Below are 23,149 nucleotides of genomic sequence, written 5' to 3' on the forward strand. Positions count from 1 at the left end.
AATTACCCTGTTCTGTGCTTTGGTGACTCATTTCTGAAACGGTTCAGTTGATCCCTTTGGAAAGAGTGTTCGAATGACGAAGCTTACGCTATTTCATTCAGTTTAAACCCACCTTCATACAAAACTTCGAATTAATTCTATGGTCGCTTCCTCGCACTTTCGCTGTTCCTTGCATATTTGTTCGGTGTCTTTCTGGCTTCGATCAGCCGTTCCGTCCTTCCCTTGTCGTATACATAGAGGCCTATCATTCTTATCGCTCCATAAGGTATTTTTGCGTTTTAATGATATCTCAGCGAACTCCCTCCAGCTTTCATAGATCATTTTGAGATTCTCCACTAAATCACGAAGAGCCGCGCTAATCTGGTCGCTAGATTTCCCCACGCTAATGATGTCCTGCTCGGGACCTTCTTTGACACTTTCTTCAGTGTACAGGTCTGAAAGGCACTTTTCCAGTCGTTTGCATACTGCCTCTAAGCGTTCGACCCATGTTTCAATATTCTCTCGTTCCTCTTCACCCTTTGCTGTTGGTATTACGGCGTGGACGATTTTCTTCAGTTCTTGGAGCTCTTTCCCTATGGTACGTTGCCCGCTCTGTACATCCACCACCAACTGTTCGAAGTCCTTTCGTATCATCCCACTTTGTACCCGGGCGCGGTTTAACCCTACCTCTACTTCTCCAGATGCTATTCAAATAAAGAAACAAAAGCTGCAGATGAAAACCCAAAAAAACAAGGTCACAAACTCTTTTTCAGATGAATAGGCAATTATCTTCAAATTTGTAATATTGCGCTGGATTCCAGCAAGAATTACAAGCGCGTTGCTTTTCACGTACACGCACATGCATTAAAAGTAAACTTCGAGTAAATTACTTGAACCCCGGGGTAACATTCTGATCGAGTAGTCTGACCATCCAGGTGAGGGCAGTCCTGAGAAAAAGTACCATTGTCGGTAGTGATGACCGAGGTTTTGTCAGATGAACTGTAAGTCGCGTTGCGACTGACAGCTTATCCGATAAAAAAGTATGTCTACAACTAAATGGACGAGTTTCTTCCACGAAACGGCCTATCGATCTACTGCAACTACTGAAACAAACAAAAGCGCAAGTCTTACGTCTACAAAGACTATATACAGTACATATTGGCATTTCTGAAACCATATCGCACATCCTGTAACCCTTCAATATCCGCATCGCATACAGACAGATCATTACACTATCGTTCAGTTTTCAGTCAGACAAGGATATAACGAACAACTGACAAGAAGCAGTCTACAAAGTCAAGTACATCGACTGCCACGCCTCCTATACCGAAGAGGCTGACAAAAATCTCATTAACAAAAGAATGACTGAACACAAACAAGCGACAACAGTGAAGTCAGCAAACACATTGATGAACATCTACAACCGGCGAACGATGCTACCGACTTGGACTCTGCGCAAGGTTAGCCTACAGCGCTACCTAGTTTCAACGACTGACTCTAGAAAAATGATTCACTCACTTAGTAAAGACTCAGGCCTGGAACAAACTCCCCTCATGCTACCATGCTATCATGCAAACGATTTATTCTCGCAATTCACAAAACAAACGAGCTAACATTTCCGCCGGATCGAAACCTCACAATCATGATCGTCTCATGCAACTTGAGTCTTCAATAACACCTAAGAAAAGCGGCTGACAAATCGAAGTTCATACAAACCAGACTTATGACACTCGACTAACAACTACTTTTTCTTTGACTCACATAATGACTTCCGCTGAGGTTGTCGAAACGTCAGTCACAAGACAACAGTCTTTCTCAGGATTACCGACCTCACCCGGACGATCAGACTACCCAAGCAAAAGCATAAACATTTGTAGTAGTGAAGTATTTAAATTTTTTTCAATCTTTTTAAACCCAACTCAAAGCGGCTCTTAACTTCCGCTGCAGTACTTCAACCTCGCAAAAACTGTGCACTGAAAAGCCAATGGACCTCAGAACTATTACTTTCCGCTTAAATGAGTGCCTTCTTTTTACAGCTGTGAGAGCCAAATTAAGAATGAAACATCCTTAACATAACCAGTAAAGTTTTCATTTGGCGATCTTTTGCTACCAAGGATTAAGGTTTTTCTTGTCAAAAATAGATAGAGCCTGCATTGAGAGAATTCCTCTTAAATTAGGAGGTTACATACTAAGCAGTTTTTGGGCGGCATCTTTCCTCTCTATCTCTTCTAGAGCATTTATGAGTCTTCCTACTGTTGCTTCTATTCCTTCTCTTTTCAACCACTTTTCAATGACGTTATACGCCTTTTCACGGCTGTCTCTGCTATCAGCGTCAATATTACTAATGTCTGCAATCGATAGTTTCAACTCAACAGCCAGGTATTTCCAGTCGGCACCAACGTCACCACATATCGACGTTACTTGAATCGGAGTGACAAGAGTCTGTCCATACTGTATATTATTAGAGGTGTCTGCAAATAAGTGTACATGTAACTTAACGCAAAAGTACTTGAACAGATAGTAAACAAAGGGCACTGCCATATGAAACGAAGTCGAAGGGATTATTCAGCAATATTCGTTTCGCCTTCAGCAAATAATTGCTTAGTGCGATTCTTCAGGTGCTTTCGAATTCTCTTGTAAATTCGTTTTGTTGTTGAACCATTCTGTGACAATAGTTTTGATACCTCGTATAGAGATATGCAGCCAGTCTTCTCCAGAATTTAATTCAATCAGTAAAAACTTCATGTGTTTCTTTTGAAAAGTGTTATACCAAACTTAATTGCATCTTTTGTCCTCTTTGAAATTGGATTGTCTAGTAACACGTTCACTACTTCCTCGGTAGCGCCCGTGCTATAATCACCCCGTGCGAGAGGATTATAGTAAGATATGATGCAATCCTCGACCAATCAGAGTGCCAGCATCTCTATGGTCACTGAAACAGTTAATATGCGTTATTGACCAAGCGTGAGGTCAAAATGGCTGGATAACAATTCCCACTGTTGCTCCATTTCCGTTTTTTTCTTTCCTCTTTTGAAGCACTTTCCGTGCCCTTTCACGGCATTCGCTGTGATCAGTCTCAATATTATTCTTCAATGCTGATTCAAGCCCTAAGACTGCTCTTAGACCTCTTCAGTCTGCGCCTACTTTATCACATATGGACCATATGTGGATTTCAGGTAACGACTTGGAAGGGATAATGAGTAAAACTAATACCGTTTCATGAATTTATGAACATAAAAACCTTCATTACTGGCTTCTGAATCATCTATCCGTCCAAGAGAATCGGTTTTGAATCCCGTTAAATTTTGGTTATTTCCAGCGTTTGATTCGGCTAAATTAGCTAAAGGACAGAAAAAAATACATTAATATAAGGATTGCAGTTAATCTACTGGCAGGTCTTCTTTTTTCTTTCGGGGAACGCATTGAAACGTGTTATCCTACTCCAGAAATAGGTGGTACGAATTATATCAAAACAGGCTGACTCATTTCTGAAACAGTTCAGTTGATCCCTTTGGAAAGGGTGTTCGAATGACGAAGCTTGTACTATTTCATCCAGTTTAAACCCACCTTCGTGCAAAGCTTCTATGGTCGCTACGTCGCACTTTCGCTGTTCCTCGTATATTTGTTCTGTGTCTTTCTGGCTTCGATCAGCCATTCCGTCCTTCCCTTGTCGTACACCTAGAGGCCTATCATTCTTCTCGCTCCTTAAGGTATTTTCGCGTTTCAATGATATCTCAGCCAACTTCCTCCAGCTTTCATAGATCATTTTGAGATTCTCCACTAGATCATGAAGAGCCGCGACAATCTGGTTGCTAGATTTCCCCACGCTAGTGGTGTCCTGCTCCAGGCCTTCTTTGACATTTTCTTCAGTGTACAGGTCTGAAAGGCACTTTTCCAGTCGTTTGCATACTGCCTCTAAGCGTTCGACCCATGTTTCAATATTCTCTCGTTCCTCTTTACCCTTTGCCGTTGGTATTACGGCGTGGACGATTTTCTTCAGTTCTTGGAGCTCTTTCCTTATGGTATGTTGCCCGCTCTGTACATCCACCACCTATTGTTCGAAGTCCTTTCGTATCAACCCACTTTGTACCCGAGCGCGGTTTAACCCTACCTCTACTTCTTCAGGTGCTATTCAAATAAAGAAACAAAAACTTCAGATGAAAACCCAACAAAGCAAGGTTGTAGACCCTTTTTCAGATGAATAGGCAATTATCTTCAAACTTGTAATACTGCGCTAGATTCCAGCAAGAATTACAAGCGCGATGCTTTTCACGTACACGCACATGCATTAAAAGTAAACTTCGAGTAAATTGCTTGAACTCCAGGGTAACATTCTGATCGAGTAGTCTGACCGTCCAGGTGAGGGCAGTCCTGAGAAAAATACTATTGTCGGTAGTCGGTGGTGACCGAGGTTTTGTCAGATGAACTGTCAGTCGCGTTGCGACTGACAGCTTTTCCGATAAAAAAGTATGTCTACAACTAAATGGACGAGTTTCTTCAACGAAACGGCCCACCGTTCTACTGCAACTACTGAAACAAACAAAAGCGCAAGTCCTACGTCTACAAAGACTGTATACAGTACATATTGGCATTTCTGAAACCATATCGCACATCCTGTAACCCTTCAATATCCGCATCACAAACAGACAAATCATTACACATCGTTTTCAGTCAGACAAGGATAAACCGAACAACAGACAAGACGCAGTCTACAAAGCCAAGTACATCGACTGCCACGCCTCCTATACCGAAGAGAGTGACAAAAATCTCATTAACAAAAGAATGACTGAACACAAACAAGCGACAACAGTGAAGTCAGCAAACGCATTTGTGAACATCTTCAACTCGCGAACGACGCTACCGACTTGGACTCTGCGCAAGGTTAGCCTACAGCGCTACCTAGTTTCAACGACTGACTCTGGAAAAATGGTTCACTCACTTAGTACAGACTCAGGCCTGGAACATATTCCCCTCAAAAGATGTTAGCAACTACTCGTACCATGCAAACGACTTATTCTAGCAATTCACAAAACAAACGAACTAACATTGCCGCCGGATCGAAACCTCACAATCACGATCGTCTCATGTAACTTGAGTCTTCAATAACACCTAAGAAAAGCGGCTGACAAATCGAAGTTCATACAAACCAGACTAATGACACTTGACTAACAACTACTTTTTCTTTGACTCACATAATGACTTCCGCTGAGGTTGTCAAAATGTCAGTCACAAGACAACAGTCTTTCTCAGGATTACTGGCCTCACCCGGACTATCAGACTACCCGAGCAAAAGCATAAACATTTGTAGTAGTGAAGTATTTAAATTTTTTCAATCTTTTTAAACACAACTCAAAGCGGCTCTTAACTTCCGCTGCAGTACTTCAACCTCGCAAAAACTGTGCACTGAAAAGCCAATGGACCTCAGAACTATTACTTTCCGCTTAAATGAGTGCCTTCTTTTTACAGCTGTGAGAGCCAAATTAAGAATGAAACATCCTTAACATAACCAGTAAAGTTTTCATTTGGCGATCTTTTGCTACCAAGGATTAAGGTTTTTCTTGTCAAAAATAGATAGAGCCTGCATTGAGAGAATTCCTCTTAAATTAGGAGGTTACATACTAAGCAGTTTTTGGGCGGCATCTTTCCTCTCTATCTCTTCTAGAGCATTTATGAGTCTTCCTACTGTTGCTTCTATTCCTTCTCTTTTCAACCACTTTTCAATGACGTTATGACGGGGGGTAGAATTGATGCGGTCTGGAACTGGGGACAATGTTCTCTCAACTTGCAAAGCGATTAACACCCGTGCTAGTCAGCGGTATCTTTATAAAGATTAGAACTTTCGTTCATGTTCCTGATGTTTTGAGCAGATTTTCGAAGATTGGGAATGTTTTCTTCTTCAGATGAGGTATATGATGTCAGCATCAGTTGAAATTATATTCTATTGAGCGACTGACTGGTAATTTCGGGTTGGGAAAATGAGCTGAAATTGAAGGAAACTACTTCGCGTTAAGACATTACTGGTCGATTGAAGAATATCCACGTGAGAACTGTGAGTCAGTAAAACAATACGCCAGAATTGTCTAAGCTTCTCTTACATCTTCTCTTGAAGTTGCCAGGTATGACTTCCTGCCCTACCGTTTTTCACTAACGTTTCAACCTCCTCTGTTTAGCGTAAAATTAAAAAAGAAAAGTAATTTTCAACTGGTGTTTGAGCCTGTAATTCCTCTATCTGGAAATACACGGCGTCTCTTTCAGATTTTTCTCTGTTATTTAATTCGGCAACCTCTGCTGTAACTGCACATAATGTGGATGTCTGTATGAAAATTTGATTTTTTGATTTTCATTTCCGCATCACAGAAATCAGTTCCAAATATCAATCAAGTTTTCTCTTCAGTTTTAAAGTTTAGTTAATGTTGTTATTGGCTATATTAAATAAGTTGAGAAGTTTTACATGGTATTTTCTCGTGTTTGCCGATAACTGAATTTACTGGAAGGTGGAGTTGTTGCAACATGTGAACATGATAGACAATATTATTGACAACAACTTGTAAACACCATTACAAAATAATTAGTCAGGGAAATGGAAAATTTGTGGCATATATACACTATGTTTGAAATGCCATGTCCATAATAAGCTAACAGGATTGAGGAGGGTGTATGTAGGAATAGGCTCTCTTGTCTGTATCATTAATTTGCACATTGCTCCTGTTGGCAATGTTTTGATGAGGTTGGGCTGTCAGGGCAGAGGAACTGAGGATTTTAGTAGGCAGTGACTTTTTTAAAACATGAAAACTTCCTCACAAAATGTGAAATTTTCAGTTATATTACATTATATTAACTTAAACTAATTTATGTGTAATGCATCGCTTTTCCTCGTTTCCTCGACCGGCAACTCTTGTTTTGTCGTTTTATTGCTTGTTGATTGTTTATTTGTTTATTCTGTCATTTTTCAATTATAATACACCAATAGGAATAAAAGGAATAACGCATACATTCATATAATGTAATATAACAGTGGTCTCGCATTATCGCGCTCCCCAGTAAGAAATTCCCGTTAAGGAATTTGATAGCAACTTATAATGAAAGATATTTAATTTAGCCCGTTGATGAAAATCAAGCTTGGAAATGAATAAGGGAAAGAATTAAAGAAGATCCCTCTATTTGCCTGATTCATTTTGTCATTAAGAGAAATTGCTAGGTTGGAAAATAAAATCGCGTAACGAAGACACTTATGCAGACATTTCGTATGATGTTCGCGTTCCTCTCTGATCTTGAACTTGTGAAATTCCTTTAGGATCAAGTGTCTACTTCCCTGTCTCGAGACTGGAATGTTTGAAATGGATTAAAAGATTCTACCGATGCTGATTATAAATGGCAAAATGCAACCTAGGGGTTCTAAGACTCCTCTTTCTAGAATATCGCGGGGTGCCCACGACGCACAAAAACTTGAAATGGGCTCATATTAAGCAATAAGCAGAGCCAACTTGCATAAAAATCTTCATCAATAAGAAATGCACAGTTCTTGAGAAGCCTTAAGCAAATTTGTATCAGAGACTTTTTCTTCAATGATGTAAAGAGTGTTATCTAAAGGTCAATCTATTAATTACCTTGGAAATCCAGGGATACACTCTAAGCGTCAAACTGCTTAGAATCTTTCAATTTAACCTTCTTTTTAGCGGGACTCTCTTTTCTTGTTAACATCAATGTTTCAGACACAAATATATGCTCCTTTTGCCAGAACACTCTAGAAACACTAACTCACTATTTCTGGGATCGCCCGATAACGCATTCTAAGTTTGGAATAATTTACAAGCTTAAAAAGTTGTGCCTGCTTACAGACTATACCCAATATGGCTAAGCATAGCTTTTATTCAAGATTTAGCCCCTTGAAAGTAAGACACCAGCGGATTCCAAGACAGAATTGAAAGGAAAAATAAAAAATAAAACGCACCTTTCGTCCTATTCAGGGACGCTCTCCCTGGTCTTATCATTGTTCCCCTCACCAGTGGATCCGCTGTAGCTGCAAAAGTGAGTTAATTTCTACTTTACATATATTCGCTCTACTCTAGAGTTAAAGAACATAAGAAAAAGAGTATATCACAGAGGGGCAGCATGATTGATTTTGACCGTTCTGCTTTCATGGATTTTCAACAAAGCTAGACACGAGTGTTTCGCCGTTGTCATGGTACTCCTCAAGTACTTCAAAAGTACATTCTGAAAGGTTGTTATGTATGTGCTTAAGCCCTTGCGCACTTTACCGACAGTCCAACAAAACCAAAAATGAATTCGAAGAAACCCGATCAAATTCGTTCAATGATGGCCAGTGTCGGAGCTGAACCAGGACTAGTCACAAGAGACGTTATGAGTGTCACATGATACCCCGCCATTTTGAAAACCGCGAAGGGCCTAGGGAAGGTTTACTGACTTAAACGACACATACCTCCTCCGGCCATCCTAGAAGGAAGGCATGGCAAGCACAATAAAAACTGTTCGCGTAGCGATATGCATCTAAAATGAAGCCTCCTTGACAAGGTCACGAAGATTTCGTTCGAATATCTTTTCTACATAGGTGTTCAGTTTTTTCCTCACGAAAGTAAATAGATCTAGATAAATCTGGTATTGAGAGATTTCCTTTACAAGAGGAGATTACATACTGCGTAGTTTTCCGACGACGTCTTTCCTATCTAATCGTTTAAGAGCATTTATAAGGATTCCCACTGTTGCTCCATTTCCATTTCTTTCTTTCCACTTTTGAAGCACTTTCAATGCCCTTTCACGGCAGTCGCTGAGACCAGTGTCCATATCATTCATCAGCTCTGGTTTAAGCCCTAAGATTGCACCCAGGTCTCTCCAGCGTGCGCTTACTTCACCACATATTGACTGTATGTGGTTTTCAGTGACAGGAGCCTGTTCAAATCGTATACCACCAGCGGTGGCTGCAAAACAAGTAAATGTCATTTAAACAGAAATTGTGACTTAAAAAGAGCCGCAATAATTATAACTCCCAATTCCATATTTGATAATAACAAGTAACGACTTGGAAGGGAAATTGAGTAAAACTGATACCGTTTTATGAGTTATGAACATAAAACCTTTATTGCTGGCTTCTGAATCATCCATCCGTCCAAGAGAATCGGTTTTGAATCTATCTCATTACGAAGAAAGTACCATGACAAGCTCCCAGTTCAATAGTCGTGTCTTTCAAACCCGAAAAAGCACTAATGAAGCTGTATGAATATGTGTTGCTGTGAGGAGGACAGTTTTACGCATTGTTTATCTGGTTAGAGCAAAACGATGAAAATGTTTGGTTTGCAATGATGCTGATTTCATTCCCTGACGTTTTGGTCATTGTTTCTAAAGTAATTACTTTTCCATGGGCAGGATTAATATATCTGAAAGTATTTTTTTACAGGGTAAGATTCATGAATTAATTTATTTCAAAAATCACCTAGTTGTCCAAAAGATCAAAGAGCCATTCTTTTACATCGACCAAACTGTATCAGAAATTAAACCTGCCCCCAAATGGAGCGTAATGGTTGCTATGGTTTCAGCATCAATAAGTGAAGAGGAAATAAATATTGGCTCCTAAATATCTTCACTAGTCAAATCTGTGTTTAAAATGTTTACATTCAAATTCTTTTTTATTTTTGATTTATTTTGAGAGTCTTTATTTTCCATGATAAAACAATAAATAACATCAATTCGAAAATGATTCTTTAAAAATTTTTCCGTATAAGCCTTTCCACGGAAATAGTGATAAGCCGTGTTTTTTTGTTCTCGAAAATCGGCAAATTTGAAAAAAAAGTTCACTCCGAGCGCTAAATGATAATCTACTTGCTAACCTTGTTTGCTCAAGCCATACTGTTAATATATCGTATCAGAGCTTACCAGTTTGGCCGCTTACCTTCGCCTTATTTCCGAAGTAGTAAGGCTTTTTCCTCAAGAATTTGCTTTGAACTTTTAAATTCTCTCTCGAGAATAATTGTGAGTTTTTAGTCTTTCTCTGATAGGTATCGGTCGATAACAGTAAACATCCCAAGAAAGCTATTACGCTCGTAATCTTCCTCGTCTTTCGTACGAACTGTTGCGTAAAACTTCTCAGAAATTTTTACTCAGGACCTCCGGTTCATAATTTGATATCCGCTTTTGGAAGCCAGACTTTAGGCGAGTTGCTTTTACTTTATTGGGTGTTTTTGCTTTGAGAATTCTCCCTCACACTATGAATTGAAACAATGTTATTTTTCTCTTAACCTGTCGGCCATTTTGTTTAGTTGTGCTATCGCGACTCACCCTCAGTCATTTCAAATTCATCTTTCTGCACCCAATATTGACTTTCTTCACTCAATTTCGACTTTCTGAAAGGTTTGGGGTAAATTGACAAGTTCTCGCCCAATGAGCATTCTGAAAGTTTTGCAAGTATATTATTAGGTCTGAAATTATATATAGGCGTGATTTCAAAGTCGAACGAACACGCAGAGTGAGTTCGATTTGAAATCAAAAGTATGATTTCAGATAAAAATTTAACGATACAAAGTTCAATTACCACACGATGACTTCTTTGACCTACTTTGCCTTTCATTTGATTGGTTACTTTAAACAACTAGAAAATCTGATTGGTTATTTTGTTTTTGTGTGGATTTCTTTCAATTTCACCTGCCTATTCAGTCCAAAGTTTGGAATTCTTCAAATGCACAAGTTATGGCTAAATATTATATAAGTTAACGAATCATTCAAACTTGCCTGCCTCGATGGTTGCGAATGATTAAGATGTCTGGGCACTCTGAGCGAAGTCAAGTATCATCTCTAGATAATATAAATTGCCTCAATTTCTTCAACATTCCAGAACCCATTATTTTTAATTTTTCAGTTTCTCGCAATATCTCATTCCATAAAATATTCTCGCCTCCCTGCATCCTACTTAAAATAAAGGAATCAAACCTGCCATGATAATTGAGAACCACGTTCATTAAACATGGTTGCTATGGTTTCTTTTCATTATTAAAGATTTCCGCATATTTTACTAATTACGTCTACATGAACAATCAATTAAATCGTAGCATTTATCTTCTTTCAGTGTCAAGTTACCCTTCTCAAAGTATTATTTGATGAGGAAGAAAATTCGGCAACGAAAAGCAGCTCTTGGCTTAGCTTCGCCCGTTGGTTGCAGTCGCTATGCACTAATCTTTTATTTGTTGACACTCGTTAATTCGGGCCACGAAGCATGATGGAGGGAATGAAACGCACTGCCGTATCATTTAACTGATGTTGTGGTTGAATGCATTGCTGGCGCATTTCCACAGAATTAATCACTAGTTTGAAAAACAAAATCTTGTAACAAGGACCGACTTCTGTAAACATGAATTTGATAGGTCGTTTGGGGCTCCCTCCGATCTCTAACATATAAATTTTCTCGGAAGAAGTCTCTACTTTCCTGTCTTGAGACATGGATGTTTTAAACGGATGATAAGGTTCTCTTCATGCTGATTGTAAATGACAAAATGTTTAGGCCCCTCTTAAGCTCGCTATAACTTGTTTCTTATGACTTTTTCCCCTGCCTGAAGTTGTCCAAACGTCAATGACTTTTAAGTTATCAACAACGGTCCTTTTCAAGACTACTCTCTCTCTCAAACGATCGGACTACACGATCGACAGTTATTCCTAGGTTCAAACCATATACTGTCTATTCTTAAAGTAAGGCTTACCGTTGAAATTGAACCTGACTAATTGCGCTCCACAAAAGAAACTTTTCGAGAACGCTTACGGCACTGCTTTTCGAAATAATGAAACTCACATGATGCCCTTGCCACAGAATACTGTTGCAACCGGTCTGGAGTCGAGAAGAAGGAACTCAAGGACCATTTGAATCAATGCATTTCTGTGATTCAGCAACATCGTTCTCGAAATGAAAAATTTTGACAAAGAAACTAGTCTATAAGTTCATATCCTGGTGAAGACTTGCCTACTTCACTGCTCAGTTAAAAATGCAGACAACTTGTTTCACTTTTTTATGCAAAATATTCAGGACTACTTAAAAACATTCTCTCTTAACTGTGTAATTACACTGACACAGTCAGCCTTTTTACCATCCCATCAAATACAGACAAGTATGTTCAAGTTCTTACTGGCGTTCATTCAACTTCCAGAGAATAATAAACAATTATTGGATGAGGTTGAGCATGTTATCATGAATTATCAAAGCCGAGGTATGGGTTTGGCTTTGGCAGATATCACGCAAAACCCGAATTCAATAATTGTTTTATTATACATCATTTAAACAATCTGCATAAGGAAATATTACTCTCTGAGTTGCCAAAGTTTGGAAACACTACTCGGACGAAGGGGCTTAGAAACTAGGCATAGCCCCAAGGTCTCATGCACAAACTATCTAGACACTAAGAAAATTTGGCTTTATCAACTGCGTTGGTAATGTATATCGCCAACCGTAAAAAGTTTTCGGTGGTCAATTTACATTATCTGAACAATTAGCTTATTCAGATGTTCGGATTACATTTCAGGCTAAGTGTGTGACAGTAATGTGATCCTATTGATAGTTGTTTGGAATGACATGTTCGGTGCAGAAATTGATCTATGTCTTACTGAATCTATGTATTTACTGTACAGACCCATGGCAACATGGAATCCATTTGTTTTATATGATTAAAAAAAGCCAAATCATTGCTTGCCTACAAAGCAGGAGTAATTTTGGCGAGCAAGTGCTCAGTATTTTGTTAACGAAAATTACGGCCGCCATCCTTGATTGTAATGGCAGCGGAAGGCTGGAGAGATAGAGAAATCTGTACTAAGGGGGCGGTTGACGGGTGTGTGTGCGCTGACAATAAACTACTCTTTATAGTACATATGAATGTTGTGCCGCGTAGCACTGGGAACACAAATGGTGAAACAGAGAATTAACTCTGAAGTGTAAATTAAAGTGCTATTTAAACCCATGAATAACCCACAAGGCGTTAGCCCTAATAAAGGGAAACAGGGAACCACACGAGGCAAAGAAAAAATCTTTTGACCTCGGTGGGAATCGAACCCACGACCTCCGTGCGACCTCGTAGCTCAGTCGGCAGAGTAACGGTAGATCTGATCCGGAGGTCGTGGGTTCGATTCCCACCGAGGTCAAAAGATTTTTTCTTTGCCTCGTGTGGTTCCCTGTTTCCCTTTATTAGGGCTAACGCCTTGTGGGTTATTCATGGGTTTAAATAGCACTTTAATTTACACTTCAGAGTTAATTCTCTGTTTCACCATTTGTGTTCCCAGTGCTACGCGGCACAACATTCATATGTACCCTTACTTTCTCTTCGCCGCGATTCACCATCCTAAATCGTCCCCGACTTTCTCTGTGCGACCTCGTAGCTCAGTCGGCAGAGTAACGGTAGATCTGATCCGGAGGTCGTGGGTTCGATTCCCACCGAGGTCAAAAGATTTTTTCTTTGCCTCGTGTGGTTCCCTGTTTCCCTTTATTAGGGCTAACGCCTTGTGGGTTATTCATGGGTTTAAATAGCACTTTAATTTACACTTCAGAGTTAATTCTCTGTTTCACCATTACTCTTTATAGTACATCTTTATGCTAACAACCCGGTAATATAACTGATTCATGAGTCAACTTTGCGCTCATTAGAAAAAGAAGTACTCAAGAAGCTAGAATTACCTTCGGTTACGCCTCAACAAACTCTTACGCACCTTTGGTGCTCTTCAAACTTCCCGGGTGCTTCATATCCCGATGAAGGCACAGCTGACACATGGAACAACTGTTAGGAGTATAAGAATCAATAAAACTTCTTTTCAAATTGGCCTTTTTAACCCGCTCACGGGCCATTTCTACGGTCTACCTTGGATTATTCACACTTTGGAATATTTTGGCACTCAAGACTCAATTTTGTGGACATTGGAATCTAAGTTGGAGTTAATACGTCGATCGAGTCGAAGCTTAAGCATCCTCCCCTAGGCAAACCTCCGGGCAAAAGACTGGTTTGTTCAAATTCCCGCCCAGTTTTTTCGTTAATAAGAAAAATTCTACATCTCAGGACCAAGCCTTAAAACTTAGAAATTGTAGACTTTCTCTTCTGAGCCATCCGCTCGCGAAAGTGAACTACTTACCTTTGAAACTTTTATATTCAAAGATATAACATTTGCATCCCTCTGAAAGACTTACTTCCGGTTAAAATTCCTCACCATCACCTGGGTGAGGTTCAAACTCCCTTCTCCCTCCCCTCAAGTAAGGACGAATGAAAGGGTTAATAGTTGGATCATGAGCTTGAGATTCCTCTAGTGGGAAAGTTTGATGAGTGCGAAGCGTGAATCACCTGTCACGTTGGGAAATCGAGAGCAAATAATCTTATCTTTTTATATTAAATCTACTAGTCGTCCAAATTTAACAAAACAGGCTAATACTTTTATTTCATTTTGCTTCCAAACGCACACTGGTAGGTTACTCCCTACTTAACGCCGAATAGAGAGCGAGTAGCGTGGCCAATCAGATTGCTGCGCTTTGATAAAACATGAGCTGCACAACCCCATTTACATTCTAATATTCGACAACGTTTGGCTATTTGACTCTAAGATCAACTTTTCATCTTAATAGTTACTTTTATACCCGGTCCTCATGAGTTATCCTTCCTCAGAACTCGAATTAGAGAAAAAATGCTTCAGTCTCTAATTGTGTTTAGCACATTGTCAAAATTCTTTCTCTCTGAGTCGACTTCGGTTTTACTCCCTCGTCATTTTTTGCGTGCGTCAATTAACAGATGAACACAAAACGCTTTCTATCCACTGAAAGCTCGTCAGAAATACTAATGCGGATGTTTTTGAAAAATAGGCTGACAATCCAGATAACACTTTAGAAAACTACGCCCCTTATCACGATTATTAACAGTTTGATAATTCTCCCCTTCTCCCCGGGTTTGGAAAATTCAATAACCCACGGCTCGCTTGTTCCAAAATTTCACTTTCAATCATCGAAAAAAAAGCTAAAAAGAAGTCCCGGAAAAGGTCTAACAGTACAATTCGGCAGATGGCGTGACAGCTTCAGCTCTATGCTCTATACGTATACTCTCATAGAGCACGTTCTTTCAACCAATGACAGCGCGCGCTATATCCGAACTTTATTATAATACTTATTGTGCACACAAAGAATTAAGTCTGACTTGCGTAGCCCGCGCGAGATTTGAACTGCTCTCATATTATGAAAGATTACTCTGGGAGTGGCGATGTCGTGATTCGATAGTCCGTAGAGCGAGAAAGTGAAGGTTTCCTCCTCCGACTTTCTCACTGCTACTTTCTCCCCTCAAATTTTCTTTTCGCTGTCTTTCCTTCAGCCTTTCCGAGCGTTTAAATTTCCCGCTCGTATGCTAACCGGAAACTTCTACAAATCCCTCATGTGTTCTGAAGCTGTTGTGCCATTGTTCAAAAATGGCCATATGAGGTCATTATAACAAAGCCTATTGTTATCTATGTTTTTTTTGCGTTAACATCTAGCTTATCATATGTAAAAAACCAACTCCGACTGAAAAAAAAATTCAAAAAACTTAAAACTCGGTTTTTTCGGGCCCTAAAGTGCTCTTATTTTGACTTTTGAGCTTCCCGTGGACTGGTAACAAATTATCGGGTGATGACGTAGACAACTGTGAAAACTCTCAGTTGACACTTACAAATCTCTCACAACTCTTGTAATTTTGTATCAGTCAGCGTTGAAATACTCCTGAAATAATGTCTGATAGCGATGTATGCCTACCTTCAGTAAGCTCTACCGAGAGTTGTAATATATCGTACTCAAGCAGTAGATAAGAAATGAAAGTTGCGAGTACGGTTCAGCCGCGTGCCTCAAACGAAGATTTCAACGAACACTGACAAAGACGATTTCTCCCCTGCGGTGTTCACTGAGGTCAAGATTAAAACAAAAAGTTCCTGTTACCGAATGTTTAGCTTGCTGCGTTTGTGTTTTGTTTTCTATGGCGAAATCTATCCAGAGAATGAATAGCTGTGTTCGTTTCTGTTGCCATGACATTTTATTTCTTCGCACTATGTGCGGCAAAGGTTCCTATCGGTCAGTGCTCTAGAGTTTTGCTGCTGTAGAGAAATTCCCTTTCTAAACCAAAAGCAAACTTTTGGCGAAAGAATCAGCTGTGTCACGAGGCACGAGGATTTTTTAATCAGAAGTCATCGAATAGTTTCACTGCAAGTTGCTTCTTTCCTCAGAGATTGCAAAGGAAGAGGCCATCGTCGCGATCGTCGAGCCGGTCAAACCGAACGGAAAACGAGTGAGATTACATCATTGATATCAGGAAAGGGCTTTAACTTTATTACAAATGATGTATTTCTGTCAGTTAAATACGATGGAAACTACAATTGGTAGGGTTTTCATCCGATAAGAAAAGTGAAAATGTAGTCATGTGGAAAAACAGGGAGTATCAGTACATCTCAAGCGCGTGAAATAAACAACAATAAGGGGTTCTCGAAAAGAATGTTGAACAATCGTGTACGGCGTGAAAACAGGCTCCTTAATCAGCATTCTTCTTAGCTGAATTCACTGGTTATCTTCCCCTGATTTGACAAGTGCTATGTGTTCGTTACAGGCGTCTTCGAAGCCGGTACGGGGCATAAGGCTGACGACATTGAAGAGTAAAATCTCCTCGATGTCGACGATCGAAACGCGTCCATTTTGCCATGCAGCTACATCCTTTGGAAAGTAGTGTATAGAAATACCCGGCAAATGTATATTAATCTTGTAGCAAACATCATTTGGCGCTCCGGCCACGCAATACCTTCGTCCTTTCCTCTAGATCCTTTCCTCCGCACTATAGATTGCGACGTTTCTTCACGTTTGCCAAACAGTTGGTTGCTGAGACTATCACAACGCGCGCGAGACGAAAAGAGCTCGAGTAACGTAAAAGCGCGTCTCGCGTCTTTTTCGTGTCTTTTCAACTTGTGAAGAAGAAAAAACCACTCAGACTTGCATTTGATAAATAGACTCTTACTTTAATGTTTTTAATCTCTGCTGCTCCACCTTCAATTACAGTAGCTGGGAATTTAACAATGATATTTTGAGGGGAACAACCGCTCTCAACCTTATTCAGATATTTTGATGATACTTCATATTGGATAACTGACTCCAATACGATCCCACCAATAAAAGCTTGAGATAACTTGTACTGTGCAGAAATATAAAGATTTCCTCAGAAATCGATTAAGTCTCTTGAAACTTACCTTGATTGTTTACGCTCTCCATCATTTTTTTATCAGTATGCCTGGACTTAGTTACAGTTAGTGTGAATCTGATTGCAAGTAACGGAATACTTTCCCCGCGAATCCAGAAAAACGAGGCTCAATTAGAGCAACTCGATTGTTTTTTTTTTTTATCATATCATTAGTCGTTTAAGACTTAAAAGCAGACAGGCCTATGTTTTTGTCGAATAATGATAAAAAGAGGTCACACCACTATCTACATACATCTGAAAATTAGAATGTGGTGGAGCTCGATATTCCTATTCCGTGATGCAGTTGATGAGGGCGAATATCTTATCCTATGTGAAAAAATCTAAAGCTCCTATTCTAACTGTTTTGGTACCAATCTTCCAGAGGTCATACTCACTATCTACATATATCTGAAAATTAGAATGTGGTGGAGCTCGAGATTCCTAATCCGTGATGCAGTTGATGAGGGTGAATATCTTATCCTATATGAAGAAATCTAAAGCTCCTATTCTAACTGTTTTGGTACCAATCTTCCAGTCGTCCAAAAGTTTTCAACAAGACACGCTCATGTTTTCATTTTATTTTGTTTCCAATCACATCGATAATCCGCTCACTTTACTCACTATCTATCACGGAATAAAGAGCTACTAGTATAGCCAATCAGATTGCCGTAGTTTTGATAGAGCGCTAGTTGATTTATTCTAAAACGGAATAGCGAGGGGCATAGCCAATCAGACTTCAGTATCCGCGAGAGAACGCAAGTTATAGTTATATGTGGTGGCTACTGACCAGAACCTGAGTCGCACAACATTTTTTAGTTTCTTATGTTCGAAAGTTACAAGTTTGGCTGCCTACGACCCTTTGAGCAACTTTTCCCCTTTAGAACAACTTTTATACCCGGTTTTCATGTGTTACCATTCTCCAGCACAAATATTTGGTGGATGATAAAGAAAAAGCTGACAATCTATAAAGCACTCTAAAAGCTACAGATATCACTATTTTAAAAACGCTGATAATTCTCCCCTACCACTTGGTTCTGACGGATTCAATAACCTTGCAATTTCCTAAATAAACGAATTCTTCGTTACAAACTCGGGCAAACTAAGATCAATACTCTATCACTTAGGTTGTGTTAGATGATCATTTACAACGATATTCTTACAGCATAGACAACTAAAAAATTTTTCCTTTCTCTTAATTTTCAATATCTTCAATTTCATGTAACTGCCTATAAAATATTGATTTGCCACACCCTTAAAAAATTGATCAAAGAATAGGGCATCTTAATTTTTTTTTGACTTGCATTTCACTTAAAACCAAACAGCAAATTGCAATGTACTAATTGTTGCAAAACGAACGAAAAATCACACTCTAGGTGAAGATGTAAGAGATTACAAAGAAAAAGTTATGTGACCCCTTTCAGGCACTTTTAAAGGTAACTCACACACAGACCTTGATTTGAGGGATTATTTTTTTATCTCAGCCTCTTGATGAAAACATTAAAGGTTAAAAGCCTCCCTAGTTGTCAGCTCTCAAATGTTTAGAAGTATTCCATAAAGCTCAATTCCAGATAGATATAATCCATTGCTGCCAGAGGAATTTGTACCTGTCTGGAAAATTCGAAAAAAACGAAAAGGCGCTATTTCCCCCACAACAGACCAAATTCTCGTATGATACAAAGATGTGTCTCTGCACATACACTGTGAATCCTTCATGTGAATAGTTTCAAGACTATCCCATTTCTCTCCATCATTAGATCCCTCTAGTTTCCAATTTATAGGTACTAACTTTCCATACATATTACCGTCCCTCAAAGAGCAGTTTGTGATTATAAGCCGATAGCGTAAGCCCAGATCGATGGACCACCATGAATTTTCCTTATCCTCTGTCCCACTGATGGTGGCCGTCTCATGGTTAAGTATGTCATTCACATTTCCAATGTAATCGGTGGATCTGTTAGCTACCAGCTTAGCCGAGGCTTCTCTCTTCAAGAAGCATATGACACCACGGCAGTTTCCACCAAATTGCTCTCCGGTTGGCGAGAAAACGCCTAACGGAGAAAGACAAGTACCTCAGAAAACAGTTGAAAAGGGAACGTTATCCCTACCCCCTCCGCCCGACCGTTTTCCAAACTTGAATAACACATGACTAAACATCCTTATAAAAAACAGGTATCAAGGCACTATTAACTTTGTGCCTTTATACTTACGCCTTCTGGAGTTGATGTACTTCTCAAGCTCCTCTTGTAGCCTGTTGCGCTCCATCTCACCGTTTTCTACTCTTTTACGTAGCTTTTCTTTTTGAGTCCACAGCTCATAAATTTTAGCCTTTAACTGCCTAGGCTCTTCTAGATCCGTTTGATCTTTTATAATTTTCATTAATTTTTCTGTCGCGGCTTTTAGATTTTTAATCTGTTCTTCCAAGTTTTCCACAACTTTTGCCTTCGTTTTCGTAATCGGATCGCTTGTTTTTTCGAATTCTTTTATCTTCGCCAGTTGTCCATTGTAGGCTTCCTGCAAGGCATCATTTTTATTCTTGAGTTGCATGATTTCCTTTTTCAAACTTTCTTCTTCTTCTTCCCACTTCTTCTTATCTTTTTTGTGCTCTGTTCTCATGTCATTTAGTTCCTTTCTCAAACGCGAACATATCTGGCATTCTGTATAAACAATCCTCAGATTAGCTTCTTTAAGATTACTCAATTTAAATCATTATGATACCAATAAGGATCTGGCCACAAAAACTTCATTATTCGTATTTCTCCGACAACCCTACCAAAAATATTTGCTGAATCAAGGGGATGTTATGAGGCGATTTTTTGAAAAAGAATGCGCTAATTTTCAGCCCAACTTTCATCCAAATGTGAAAAGAAAAACAGGCAGCCTAACTGCCCTAGATGACAGCGAAGGCAAAAACGAAAAGTATGGTACTAATAAAAGCGACCGAGGAAATGGCTGGTATTAACTGTCTATCAATATATTTAAAGATATCAAAATTTATTTTTCCACTGTTTTCTATCTAAGCCGGCGTCGAATGATCTATGCCAGTATGGCGTCACGCAGCTATATCGAAGCGCTTCGCATGGCTTGTGTTAGCAAGGGACGCCATTAATAGCTAACAAAGAGAAGCTCAATACAAGCTATTGGATAATTATCCACAGATTTACTCTCTGTGTGCGAGGTTTGTTTTATAATTGCTGTTTATTATCTTGTTAACGTGATTGTTTGTAATTTCATTGGTTAAAATTCTGGGTAAGTAGGCTGACGGCCATATTGACCTCGGAACGTATCAAAACAAACTAAAACTAGAATATAGTCGACGCCCTCAGGGAAAGATTTAGTGTCCGTTATAGCGAGAGTCCGTATACTAAAAGTGGGTACGGCGAAAAAATTGTTTTGTCGCTAAACATATGAAATAATATGTAACTACGAAAACATTAAGTTTCTAAAGTGGCCTCAGGAACCGGAAGAAGATCCAGTGGCCAGCAGGAAATTTATCATATTTCGCTTTATATTATGTGAGTCATGATTGTGGACGAAGTGTTTAAGTGTCCGCTTTATAAAATGTCCAACTCTGACTTAAGATTCACGCCCTAGAAGCGATGTGGCTTACAAGTTGACTGGGTGACAGAAAGAAAGGTCAAATCAAATTAAATCTGTAGCCAAATCGATACGCGAAAATCAACTTGAAGATAAGAATTTCATAAATGTCCTTCCTTTCACAAGCTTTTACGGTGAGTGGACCACTCAGAAAAAGACACAAACATTTTTTTACACGCCCAATAATTACTCGAGCTCCCGCAAGCCGTTCGTTTTTCTCCTTAGTCGCCAAAATCTGCATCGTCTTCCCAGATGTTCTAAGTTCCAAAACACAGGAAACTGGGGATGAAAATCGTGAGCTTTCCATTCTAGGTTTGCCCCTATCCCAAATCATGCTATTGTCACATGCTCAAACATCTGGGTGGCGATACAAAAGCCGAAATATTTGCCTGGAGTTATCAATATAGTTCAAACTGGCATCTGTCCCGACGATAGATATGGAAATGTTTCATCGCTCATGCGGCGCCATAAAACATTTCTGTCCGTGTATATCGCTGTGACTGTTTTCATCGTCGATTTTTAGGCTTTTGAAGCCAGTTTATTTCAATTCGAGTTTCTTCTACACGTTTGCTCTTCGTTTTCGAGGTCTACAAATGTGTACCTTGATGATTTTAAAGTACGACTGTTGTCTTCGTCGATTTTAAGACTTGGAGGCTATTCTAATTGGGTATTCTTCCGCACAATTCCTTTTCGTTCAATTGGTATACACCAGTGTATTTTGATCAAAGATGTAGCGAAAAGAAGAAAAATACTAGCCAGATCATTTTAGCCCACGGTCACAGGGACACGGGTACAGCGCCAGTTTAGACTATGTTGATAACTCCGGGCAAAAATTTATTGTACCTTTAGAAAAAAGATGCTTGTTTTTCTAGGTGGTCCGTTCACCGTAAAAGCTAGTTAAAGGACGGACATTTGTGAAGTTTTTGACTGTCAGTTTAACACATGTGTACCTTGTCAAATTTCAATTGCAGCTTTTTTCCGTTACGCGCACTAGTATTTCTGAAAAATGTTTAATGTTTTGCCAATTTAATTTTTTCTTACTTTGTTATAGGGCTGAGGGCCCTCAGGCCTCTTCCCCACCGCGGTCCCTGCTATGGCGGATGGTGGCTCACACAATTTATGCAATATCAACTTACCATCCGTAGTTGAACCCTCGCATGTTTGCTTATCCCTATATCTCTGTCCATTGCCTTTCTGAGTGCGGTCAGCCAGCCCGGCTGGTTGACGAGAATCATCATCATCTCCAACTGGAATCATTTCCTGCTCCTGATTTTTCAGATTAATATTTCTAATTGAGAGGTACTTTTGCAGCTCTGAAAATTTTTCCTCCATGCATTGGATTCTTTCCTTTAGATCCTTCCCCAACCGTTCCACTGTACTTTGTAACCTCTGAAATCGCGCTTTATCGTAACGTGAGCTTGTCTCCACTTTTCTTATTTCTAGATAGAAAGAGGTAAATCATTTGCGGATGTACACGGTAGTAAGGTTGCTGGCTCTTCATGAAATGCTCTTAAGGTGTTAACATTGCGCTAGATTCCAGTAAGACTCCCCCACTACTACCTATTCGAATGCTGGCTCATGCAATTGCAGTGACGAAATAGTTCAATGTTTTCAATTATTTTGAGGAGATCTAACTCGAGTTTAAAGTGGCGCTAAGCGGCCTTCGCGGTGATGCTTCAACCTCGCAAAAACTGTGCGTTGACACGCCTGTGGACCTCACAAGCTATTGCCTCCCGTCAGCAAAACTTATATATCCATTAAAATCTTTAGTGAGGCTTACGTATAACTGATTACCCCTCTCTTTGTGTAACAACGATATAATTGAAGCTGTTCGCGGCGTGAGCTCTATTTAGAAAGAAACTTCCTTAACGTAACCATGAAGTCTTTCGCTTCAAGGTCTTTTTCTACTTAGGTATTAAGTTTTTTCGTTATGAAAGTAGATAGACCTGGTGTTGACCGAGTTTCCTTTATAAAAGGAGATTACATACCAAGCAGTTTTTCGGCAACATCTGTCCTCCCTATCTTCACCAGAGCATTTTTAAGAACTTTCATTGTTGCTACACTTCCGTTTTCTTGTTGCCACTTTTCAAGCACTTTTTGTACCCTTTCACAGCAATCACCGCTGTGATCAGTCTCAGTGTTATTCAGAAAAGCTGATGAGAGCCCTAAGGCTGAACCTAGTTTTTTCCAGTGTTTACCTACTTCCTCACATATTAACTCCTTCTGGTTTGCATTGATAAGAACCTGCTCAAACTGTAGACCACTAGAAGTGTCTGCAAAATAAGTAAACATCCTATTTGATCAAAAATTTTGACTCGAAAATTATGAACAGACAGCAAAAAAATGTGCACTGGGAGCCGCAAAAATTATAACTC

At 39.5% G+C, this 23,149-nt stretch overlaps 2 protein-coding genes across 2 annotated transcripts; both read right to left on the minus strand.

Annotated features, from left to right (window-relative positions):
- Positions 1-114: 114 nt before the first annotated feature.
- LOC113679394 (uncharacterized) lies at positions 115-9,119 on the minus strand. The gene is made up of 3 exons (XM_089181552.1): positions 9,072-9,119; positions 2,169-2,450; positions 115-683 (listed from the first exon to the last, which is right to left on the minus strand). Exons 1-3 carry the CDS (start codon positions 9,097-9,099, stop codon positions 115-117), a joined length of 879 nt encoding a protein of 292 aa, XP_089037678.1. The 5' UTR covers positions 9,100-9,119.
- On the minus strand, positions 3,099-9,062 carry LOC149040338 (uncharacterized). The gene is made up of 3 exons (XM_089182178.1): positions 8,634-9,062; positions 7,931-7,999; positions 3,099-3,319 (listed from the first exon to the last, which is right to left on the minus strand). Exons 1-3 carry the CDS (start codon positions 8,935-8,937, stop codon positions 3,186-3,188), a joined length of 507 nt encoding a protein of 168 aa, XP_089038304.1. The 5' UTR covers positions 8,938-9,062; the 3' UTR covers positions 3,099-3,185.
- Positions 9,120-23,149: the final 14,030 nt, after the last annotated feature.

This window comes from Pocillopora damicornis, chromosome 9, assembly GCF_964200805.1.
Source record: "Pocillopora damicornis chromosome 9, jaPocDami1.2, whole genome shotgun sequence".
Classification (NCBI taxonomy): domain Eukaryota; kingdom Metazoa; phylum Cnidaria; class Anthozoa; order Scleractinia; family Pocilloporidae; genus Pocillopora; species Pocillopora damicornis.

What these genes read in the sequence shown, in the direction of transcription:
- LOC113679394 (XM_089181552.1), bottom strand. Translation starts at nt 9,099, where the DNA reads ATGGATGATTCAGAAGCCAGCAATAAAG. An exon ending in TTCAGAAGCCAGCAATAAAG is followed by an intron (nt 2,451 to 9,071) that starts GTTTTATGTTCA and finishes ACTTATTTGCAG; the next exon opens with ACACCTCTAATAATATACAG. An exon ending in TGCCGCCCAAAAACTGCTTA is followed by an intron (nt 684 to 2,168) that starts GTATGTAACCTC and finishes TTATTTGAATAG; the next exon opens with CATCTGGAGAAGTAGAGGTA.
- LOC149040338 (XM_089182178.1), bottom strand. Translation starts at nt 8,937, where the DNA reads ATGACATTTACTTGTTTTGCAGCCACCGCTGGTGGTATACGATTTGAA. An exon ending in CGTCGTCGGAAAACTACGCA is followed by an intron (nt 8,000 to 8,633) that starts GTATGTAATCTC and finishes TCACTTTTGCAG; the next exon opens with CTACAGCGGATCCACTGGTG. An exon ending in GTCCCTGAATAGGACGAAAG is followed by an intron (nt 3,320 to 7,930) that starts GTGCGTTTTATT and finishes TCTGTCCTTTAG; the next exon opens with CTAATTTAGCCGAATCAAAC.